Source organism: Hippopotamus amphibius, chromosome 4 (assembly GCF_030028045.1).
Source record: "Hippopotamus amphibius kiboko isolate mHipAmp2 chromosome 4, mHipAmp2.hap2, whole genome shotgun sequence".
Lineage (NCBI taxonomy): Eukaryota > Metazoa > Chordata > Mammalia > Artiodactyla > Hippopotamidae > Hippopotamus > Hippopotamus amphibius.
This window is the reverse complement of record NC_080189.1, coordinates 13,507,552-13,517,955: the sequence shown is the minus strand read 5'-3', so window position 1 is coordinate 13,517,955 and position 10,404 is coordinate 13,507,552. Positions and strand designations below refer to the sequence as shown.

The 10,404-nt window shown below is 50.0% G+C and overlaps 1 protein-coding gene across 1 annotated transcript in view; it reads right to left on the bottom strand.

Annotated features, from left to right (window-relative positions):
• Positions 1-325: 325 nt before the first annotated feature.
• Positions 326-10,404, bottom strand: part of DENND11 (DENN domain containing 11) — a 47,646-nt gene continuing 37,567 nt past the window's right edge. The window contains exons 5-9 of the mRNA XM_057730600.1: positions 9,468-9,606; positions 8,492-8,623; positions 8,203-8,353; positions 7,621-7,689; positions 326-5,998 (exon numbers count right to left, since the gene is read on the bottom strand). Of these exons, the coding sequence (XP_057586583.1) occupies positions 5,803-5,998; positions 7,621-7,689; positions 8,203-8,353; positions 8,492-8,623; positions 9,468-9,606 (687 nt within the window). The 3' untranslated portion in view covers positions 326-5,802. The remainder of the gene's footprint in view (positions 5,999-7,620; positions 7,690-8,202; positions 8,354-8,491; positions 8,624-9,467; positions 9,607-10,404) is intronic.

The window sequence follows — 10,404 nt, the reverse complement described above, 5'->3', positions numbered from 1 at the left end:
GTGTATGCAGACCACGGCCTTGAGGAGGACAGGCACCAGCCCTGGTTTCCTGCATCACCACCACGAGTGGGGTCGGCATTCCACACCATGGGTTCGGCTCGCCCTCAGCTGCCGCTCCTTCCTACCACAAACCACATTTCTTGCACCAGGTGAAGGACTGCAGCACACGTGTTCATGTTAAAATGTGAATTTTAATTGTAAAAACTTTTCTGTAAATATAGTTATATCAACCTCTCTGCATACAGCTTGGTTCAGATATATACAGATATGATATACACAGATGTTATTTGTACCACAGAACAAAATCAATTCAAGAAACATTTACTCTTCGGCGGGGGGGAGCCCAGCTTTCTTTAGGCCTTTAGAATGATCTGCATTGAAGAGACAGAACAACATACCCAGATGCAGTATTCAGGGTGAGATTTATCAACTGTCTTACTAATTTCATACTGTGAGGTAAAGACTTGAAACAAACATAGATTCCATTTCTCTTATTGCTGTAACTCTTACAGGGGGCATTAATCAGAGTAGGGGTTTGACACTTAAGGCAACAGGGAGGCCATGCTGCTCCTAACTTGGAAAAGACAGAACTCCTCCCACGGCTTACAACTGTTTCTTTTTCAGAAAAGGTTTATTTCTCAGACCTATGAAAAATTCAGCCAACAAGCTTGGGATAAACAAAGGAGGTTAGTTTTGTTTCCCTCTACTCCATACCCCTAAAGTCTCCTACCCAGTCTTTTCAAAAGCACAGAATCTACAGCTTTTCTCACTGGCCTTGGAGGGCTAGACTGAAACTCGTTTCTTGACGCTGCCTTCAAAAAGTTTTGAGACTTCTATCTTTGCTTGATGTGCCCGAAGGAAGGAGTTTTCACTTCAGTGCCAACGATATATGTTAACAACCAGCTCACTCAGTGACCCGTGTGGGGATTTTTCATTTGTGGATCATCTCTGGCTAGTTCATAATACCCTACACCCCACCCCCGCATCCCCCAACCGTCCTTAGAAAGCAAAGTTGATGTACCATTAGTCTAAAGAGGCATTCTACAGCAAACAGGGGTAATTCATACCTATCCTTCTGTGGTGATTAAATAAATTTTCTGAACTGAGATCCTATTACCCCTAAAAGCCCATACTATGCTGAGCTTCTAGAATAAATGCTAAAGAGATGAAAGCAGGGCCATACTTCATCATCATTTCTCTATATAGTGCTAGAAAATTATTTCTTTTCTAAATGTGCAGTTTCACCCAACCGCCCCTGTATTCCAGCTCCAAAAATGAGTTAAAGTGCCAGCTCTGAGGCCACGCCCGCCGCCCTCCAGTTAAGAGGCCTGTCATCACCATGATCACATTCACCCCATTTCGTACAAGAGTCTTTCTTAAGGTTGGTGACTGTATGTCCTCCTCCACAGGACTGTCAACTTTATCTCCTCAAGAGGCTGTTAGATTTCACAGGACAGTCCTTATTCACTCGCCAAAGCATGTAAACAACAAAGCTTTTGGGGGGTCTAAGTTGCTTCCAAATTGCAATACTGCCCATTTCTTTGAGGATTATAGTTGAAATTTCCTTCCATTTAAACATCTGCATACTCAATTCATCACATAGTAATATCAATATAAAAATAAACTTCCATTTCTTATAAGAAAAACATTAACTTAATTCACAGCCTTTTTCCACAACACCCTGCACTCCAGTAGCTCCTGGAAACAGAGGTATTTTAGTAATACAAGTGGAATATTAAAAACCCATGACTTGGGAGTACAAGGAGCCCTGAACTCCTCTTCCCCTACCTGAATCACAAAAGGGCTTTCCTGAAATGAGAGGGCACGGACTGGCCTGCTGAGGTGAGCCCCGGTCTGCAGGCTGCTTACCGCGGGCACTAAGTCCGGCAGCAGTGCAGGGAAGAGACCCGAGGGCTGGCCCTTTTACAGAGTCTGAGCCCACCAACCAGGAACCCGATGGGGGAATGAGAGCCCATGTGAGGCACGCTGGGCCCCACATTAACTCTCTTGCCTGTTTGAGAACTGTCATCACACCAAGGCAAGTTCACTGTCAAGAATACTGTCTTATTTTATTCAGCGGTACCCTCCCCCTTTACCTCTGCAAGTCGGATCTGTCCTGGGACTGGAGAAAGCACCTCAATTCATTCCCTGGGCTCTGCAGTTTCATTTAAACCAAAACAAAACAAACCAGTCCCTGAGGTTCCCACCTCTTCCTGGAGGGTTGCTGTACTGCCCTTTACAAAAGGTTCCCCAGAGGCCTCGGTTTAAAGGTGAATAATCTCATCTTTTCATTGTGTTTGAAGGGCTTTCAGTGTATCAAGACAAATAGCAAGTTCATCCTCATGACCACCAAAATGAAAAACAATGATTCAGCTATGGTTTCATTTATCTTTATCTTCCAGCTGAAATATCGTAGGTAGTTACACTGATACATGTCACAGGTGGTATTTAGGATTACCTGCGCCCTGTGCTATACTTAAATTTCCCATCTTGATTTTCACGTGGGACAAAACAAGGTAAGTTTTAAATGCAAATTCCTACGCTAAATTATTTCTATCAATATATCATGAATTCAGCTTCCCTTCTCCAGCCAAAGAGAAGACATGATGGCAGGGTGGATGATGGGCACGGGAGACACACGCCTGCTGACCCACAGCAGGGACGCCTCACGGGGGACGGTGCAGGCACTTACGTTCGAAGGGATCTACTCCAAGCCTAAGGAGTGCTTCATGCTTAGCAAAAGCCACAGCTAATTCTAAACAATTATTTGGCCCATGCTTGTTGGTCTGGTGAAAGATAAATCCTACCATTTCTGACTCTTTCTGAAGAGTCCTAATCCAGAGGACAACTGGACATTGTCCCAAAGGCTGAACAGTGCCATCTGCCAAGCCATCTGCACAAGTGAAATATCTGTTTTATCAGACCTGTCATACATATCTCACTAGATACCAACAAACCCCAAGCCTGGATTCTAGGCCCCACAAGGGCTCTTGCCACCTAGAATTTCTTCTGGCTTGATTCAGGGATGACCTGGCAGCCCCCATGTCTCAGGTCAGCAATGTTTCCAAGTTAGGATGTGGCTCACAGCTTAGTATTAGATCAGGCTTAAAGTTCCCCAGAAGGACCAAGCCAACTGGCGGCAGGGGGGTGGGGTGGGGGGTGGTGGAATGCCAGGGGGTGGGGGAAGGGGAGGTCCAAGAGTCGAGAGGGACAAAAGGCCACCATCAGGCAATGTACCCACACCCAAGGTTCCCAACCTGCTCCAGAAGGTCACGGTAATAATGATAAGCCCTGTCCCTACAAAGGACAGGGAAGAGGGACATTCTCAAATGACTTCCAAAGAAAAGCAGATGGTTTCTCAGCACATATTTCCCCAGTGACACAAAAGCAGGTCTGTGTGGCTTCTAGCTTCTGCTGTCCCTGTGCCGGGAGCACAGCCTGGTACATCACCAATGAATTCCCCTTTCAGAGACCTGGCAGCAGGTGATGCTGGGGCGCTGCTCACCAAAGAGATCGGGGGAAGGCGGGGGCCTTCTGATGGTGACCTTGGAACAAGAGGCCCCACATCTGCATCCTCGGGGATGACGGGCAGTGATACCTGGCAACAGTGTGCTGTCCAGCCCAGCAGAGGGTGCTGCACTAAGCTCCTGGCCCCACCGGGAAGCTGGTGACGCAGGGAAGGGCTGATTCTTGGGTTTCCTCTGCAAAGGACTCCGGGGAGGGAGGGAGGGAAGAGTTCCACTCTGGGGTCAGCCGAGCCCAGGCTGCACATGACCTCAGACGTGGCACTGCCTCCAGGGCCGGCCCTAGCCCAGCCCCCTGTATCAGTGTCGGGGGCACACCCAGAGATGCCAGACTGGACGGCTGCCAGAGTGAAAAGCAGCACAGAACCCTGGGCCCACCATTCAAAGGGAAATACGGGAACCTCATTTTCATCCTACTACCTTTACACCAGCACGTCTGAGCTTGCAGTTACAAGACCACAGAAACAAAAGCGTTCACATGCGGAAGGCCTCTGGAGCAGAGTGCTTAAAAAGAGTATTCTCCCAATAAATTCCCCAGTTTCACAGAAAGAGGGTCTGCCTGTGTCATCCAAGAGAATCTGACCTTTCCTTTTACCCCGCCCTACTTCTGACCACCCACCCCCAACTTAGAAAGCCTTGAACCTTCGGGTACCACTAAAAGTAACCGTAACTTGACCCAACTTAGAAAGGCTGCTCCTTTTCCAGGGGTAAGAGGAGACAGTCACTCTTCAAGGAAAAAGGCAGTGAAGCTTCAGCTTCTAAACACAGATTCTCTTTTTCTTTTGTACACACACATATATATATTACTGAAATGATGGCTAAACTCACAGGGGAGAAAAGTGTATTGTACAATTTACATTTCAATGCCCAAACTTATTTATATATTTACATAAAAGATGCTACCTTGATTAATCAATGTCTGTCTGCATTTCCACATGTGAATTTCTTTAGTCTTGAATTCCTTATCAAGGAGCTACAGTAAAGATACTTTTGAATAAAGCAATAAGCCCTGTAAAGCCAGTCTTGAGATAAGACATGTGCTCCATCCATTTAAAAGTTATTTCTCTCTGCTGTGTACATCAGCCCGGCCGGAACTCGGTCCCAGACACAGGTACACTGATGGCTATTCCAATAACAGAGCCAGGCAGGAATGGTGAAGGGGAAGAAGTTATTTGTCACCAGCAACCCAGAATCCAAGTCAAAATTCTAAACTGGCCCCAAAGACCTAAACTCTACTCACAGGAGCCAGCTTCTCTGGCTAACAAACCGCGGCGGTCTCACCTAAGCTGGCATCCACGGAACGCCCCAGCCAAAGCCAACAGGCAGGGCCGACAGGAGCTGTCCCAGGTCAGAGCACTGCAGAGCAAAGCCGAGAAACGCATCACTCACACCCAGGGTTCCCGACCGCTCTCCTGGGTGGAGGCACTGCCACGTTTGCTCTCTAACAAACCTGCTACGTCTCTGGTCCCAGTTACTTAGCTTGAGGAATGTCGCCTTTGTTAAAGAGAAGTTTGCTTAGGAGGGCTCCACACTGGTACACACTCTTGTTAGTCCAAAGGAATGCGCCGGCCTGTCCCAAGAGGAGGGGACTGAGAGAAAGAGGACTGTTACGTGGAGTGGCCACCATTAACTTAGAGAAAGGTGTCAAGGCTTCATTCTACAATTTTAGTTCTCAGGTGACTGAGAAGCAACTTTTCCCTGTCATCTGTCCTTAGAGAAGCTCATACGTGGTGACAGAAATATCCTTTGTCCCTCTTTGAAACCTCTTGCCTATGTGAACAGAGAAAACATAGATTTACTCTAATAAACAGGAAAAGGGATTTGATCCCAAGACTAGATGCCCAGAACTGACAAAAACCTTGAAAGGCCATCTAGTCTAGCTTCTGCTTCGGGCAGATGGACATCCAAGGCCACCCTGGACAGTTGTCCCATCCTTGATAGGTCAAGTGACAAAGACCAGACAGACGTTCTCAGCAGTCCCGCGCAGTGTGTCCAGAGCTCAGCCCGCTCCTGGTGATGCTTGGCCTTCACCTCATCTCAAGTCACTCAGCGAGATGAAAGAATCTGCTTTGATAACTCCTAACACCAAACCTGGCGGAAGCTCTGAAAGTGGTAGCTTCCAACGACCTACAAAACCAAGGCGCTCTCACCTTACCTCTTGGGAGGAAGGGAAGAAAGGAGATACAAAAGTTACATTTGTTGGAAGGATCAACAATATTCCTTTGCGTCCACTTAATTAAAACTCAGGCCGTCTGGGGCCTGGGTGAACTCATCCTTCCTATGGGCAGCAGGGGTTGTCAATGACCAACATGACATCAATGCCATAGGCCTCCAGCAGGTCCATAAGAAAGCTCCGGTCTCCTTGGGGGTCTAGACCCATGCCCCGGGCGTGCTCAGCTGTCAGAGTTTTGTCTTGACTGGCGGACACCTCCAACAAAGTCTGAAATATCCGGTTGTTTTGCTCTAGGAAAAACCTGCATTCACAAGACCAGACATGGGAAGGGAGGGCAGAAAAGACACAAAAGCCAAATAAGCCACACGTGGGGAACCACAACTACACTGCTTTGCTTGATGTACTTTTAAATGGTTTCAAAAGTCAGACAAATCGTTTAAAAGAAGAAAACAGGATAAAAAAGGGTTATTCAAGTGCCACTAAGGTCAGCAAAAAATTAGTATGAAGCATGGTTTGATTAGCAAAGTCTCTGAGCAAGTGATGGCCCAACTGCCAAAAATGTATTTTCCTGTTGAGAGAGGTTACTAGAGGTTTAAATACAGCTGCCGGGAGAGGCCCCCATAAACTGGGTTCCTCTCTTGCTGGTTAGTCATAAAGGAAAGAGGAAGATAAAAAACAAAACCAAAAAAACTGATGATGCAATTCTGAGGTCCAGACCTAATGCGAGAAACAAATTCACCTTCAAAGCCCTGGCTGGGTCCCTGGAGCCGGCGCAGGAGGTGAGCCTCCCAGACACGGAGGAGGGCTGAGATGGCTCTGCAGCCCCTGAACTACCCACACAGAAGAGGCGGAGCTCAGAGGCGCGAGGCAGGCGTGGGGGAGTCTGAAGCCAGCCAGGCTGGAGGGGGCAGTGAAGGAGGAAGGGGAGCTGGGCTGGAGGTACCGGTGTCACCATAGCTCACCATCATCTGTGCACAGCTGTGGTCCTTTGAAGGCTTTTTGTTTTAATTATGCGCAGAGCAGGATTTGAATGTCACCACCTTACAGTACTATATGAATATATGAACTGTGTTCAGAAAAGGCATTAACTGTCTAGACTTTTCAGCTGTCTTCCATAGGCAAGGTTCCTAGTGCCAAGCAGCTCTGGGCACTCAGGAATTTCAAATTCAATAGACTGTGTCAAGCCTTGATAAGACTGCTGGTTCTCTGCTCAGTTCTGAGATACTTTTATAGCTAAACGGCATGGAAGCATTAGAAAGTACACTTTATTAGAATCAAAGGACTGCACCTTTGTTGAATTATCAAGCCAATATCAAAGCCAGAAACAGTTCTAACTGCAAGTGCTATTCCCTATCCCAGGACATGGGTAGAAGACCAAGCAGGAAGCTGGGAGAATTGTTTCTGGTTCAATTACAAGTCTGTTCTTATCACCAAGCACTATTTCACACAGCTGCTTATGAATGAAATTGGTGCTGTAAGGTATAAGGGCCATGGCTCCCACCCTGACCACCAACAGCTCTAGGGGAAAGACATTTCATTCGACTGAAGAGTTAAGTTTCTGATTATCCCATAATGCTCAGTACAAGGAACTGCTCTATTTAAAGGAAGCAACGGATGAGAAGTCCCCATATCCTGAGGGACAGAGCTCCTATGCAGCAGACATCTGGATGTAAATGCCCAACAGAAAGACAATTGCTGGGACTCCCATTTTCTCTTAGTAACCTTCTCCTGCTGTTTAACTCCTCTGGGTCCCCCTTACAGTGTTTTGGGGTTCAGGCTGACTCTGTGTGGAGCCCAGCTCTCAGTGCCCTTGGCAGCAATAAAGGGCATCCTCGGACTGCAGCGGGTAACACGGGAGGGATCCAGGCTAAAGCCCTTAGTGCCGAGGGACCCACAGGGAGATCTCTGCCTAGACTGACTTACAGCACAAAGAGGTCCTCTTCACAAGGGTTATAATCTTCTTCCACTTCCTGGGAATACAACAGCATCTGCCTGTCGGGAAGGAGACGGCCATCAGTCCCTGGTGCCGCTACAAGGACCCCAGCCATGGGCTAGGGCACCCGTCAGGCATCTGCCTGGGCCACCGCCTCCCAGGAAGGAGGCTGACCCAGAGCAACACCCCCCCGCCCCCCAACCCCATCCAAAGGCAGGAAGAGAAGGGGCAGGAAAGGAACAAACAGGGCGTGGAGTCCAGGGCTGGTTCTGCCCCTGTGTAATCCCAGGCGAGTGACAACCGTCCCTAATTGTCACAAAACAGGGATGAGGCGATGAGACTCTTTCACCATTGACACCAACATGCTTCCTCGGGCTTCACAGATTCCAGAGGCCACCAGACAGGAGTCACCCCACACAGGGTGGGGTACCCATCAAGGCAGCACATGCTGGGAGCTTTCTCAACTCCGGCTCCCAGCAGATGGGGCAGAAATGTGCCCCGGAGAAAGGGGCAGCCGGCCGGGAGTCCCCCAGCTGCCCCGACACGGGCAGCACCACAGCCCCCGGCTCCACCTCTGCTCGTTGAGCCGCCGGAACTTCTCCCGGTCGGCACTGTTGATCTTCAGCAGCGGCTGCAGGCGGTCGTGGTGCGTCCTCACGTTCTGGTTGTCCACGTAGACGTCGTACAGCTCCCGCTTCTCCTCGAATATCTTCTCTGTGGTGCCTGCGGGAGCCGGAGTTTAGGAGCCAGGACCCCAGAGTGTGGCCCTGCAGGGAACCTGCCTGACTCCACCAGGAAACCGGGGCCCCCGGCGGCTGGGGCAGGGAGGCGAGGGTAGGATGGGGAGGGCCCCGTACTCACAGGCCACATAGGACACCTCTACCTCCAGGCTCTCGATGTCGGCTACATTCACGTAGAAGAAAGGCTTGGACTCGGGAACGGTGCCCCCGATGCCAGGCAGGGAGACGTTGGCCAGGCAGCAGCAGCAGTACACTGCGGGGACAGCGGAGGTGAGGACGCCCAGGCCGCGCCGGCCCCTCCCTCCCTCCCAGCCTGGCGGCCACCTTCCAATCAGCGCCACCAAGGTGCTCAGACCCAAGGGACACGTTTCAGTCTTCATCTCAAGAGGTCTTGCTTAGGATTTGGTGCTGGTGACCTTCCCCCTTCTCAGAGCTCTTGCCGCCTGCACCCCCCTGCATCTTACCCACCGGCACGTCCCTCCTCGCTCACACTCTCCCCAAGTGACGACCCCTTCCCCCCCCCCCCCCCCCAGCTATCAGCTCAACCTCTGTGCCACCCTCAGCTCGGTCTCTCCAGCCCAGCCTGACCCCTAAGGTCCTGACCCAACTATACCAGAGAACAGCCGCCCAGAGTACAGCTCGAGAGGGCCTCAGAGCAGCACCTACTCATTGTGTCCATGGTAACTCTGTCACATCACCCCCCACCTGCTCCTCCTCGGTCCCCCACCTGGTGGCCCCACCGTCCTTGTCATCCTAGAGTCTTCCTCTGTTACCTCGCACACATCAGAAACTTACAACTCAATCAGACACCAGACTCTGTCAGCTTTCTCTCTTAAATATATCAAGCATCCACCCTCTCTGCTTTAATCCAGATGCTTCTCTCTCCCCAGACGACTGATTTGTCACCCGAGCCATCTTCTCTACTGCCAGAGGCCACATCCTACAATACTAATCCAGCCATGTCACTGCCACGCTTAAACCCCGGGAGCCCCTGACATGGGCTCAGTCCCTCCGGACCTTGGTCAACAGTGGAAAGGCGGGGACAGTTTCTGCTGCAGAGAACTTGGGAAGAGTCCCTGACCTTGGCTTCTAGTTACCTCTATAGCATACGACACCCACTGGAGGGGGAGAAAATATCAAAATGCGCTTTCGAAGTAAGGCAAATTTCCAAAGGATGAGGATCTGTTCGCCAAAGAACTTAATGAACTGAGACATGCAGCCAGCTGGATGTGTGATCTGAAAAAATGTAAAGGGGGTGGAGCGGGGGGAGTGATAGCTTGTTAGAAATATTGCAAAAAATATTCAATACGTGGTGTGCTAACCACCCCTCCCCCACCCCCACCCCCCAAAAAATCCTAGGTACAATCAAACAAATACAATGAGGGATGGTTACTTCCATGTAAAATGGTATTTTTCCACTTTGAAAGTCTTATCTTTAAACTAGAGGTCTATCCTTCAGCAGTTCCCCTGAGACACTGAAGCATGAGTTTAGGGATCAGGAACTAACTTCTTTACCTGGGGGAAGAGGTGCAGAGGAAGTGAAGCTGGACATAACTTTCGAGAGTCTCTCCGAGGTGATGGACACCTCAGTGAGAACGTTCAGCTTCCAACATGACTGAGCACCAGAAGGAAGAAAACGAAAAGCCCACAGTCCCAGGTGAGACCCCAAGTGTGCGGGGACCCGGCTCCCATGCGAGGCAACATGTGGGCACAGGTTACAGGTTACCCCACAGGGCTCCCTGACACAACGACCCCCTGCACCTAACTCCACCCCTGCCTCCTCTCGGTGCTGCACGCGAGAAGCCCACAGCCCAGGCATATCCTGGGGATCAAAAGCTCGAGCTCTGATGCAGGGAAAGCTGGAGGCCAGTCCTGCTCTGCCCTTTACCAACAGGGAAGCCTTGGGAAAGCCAGCCAGTGCTTCTGGTTCACTTTCCAGAACCAGAATGGGGAGACCACAGTCACATCCCTCATATGACTAGAGGGGCCATTTGAGAAATGGTGACACCTGGAAGCCCTCTGGGGCACCTGCCA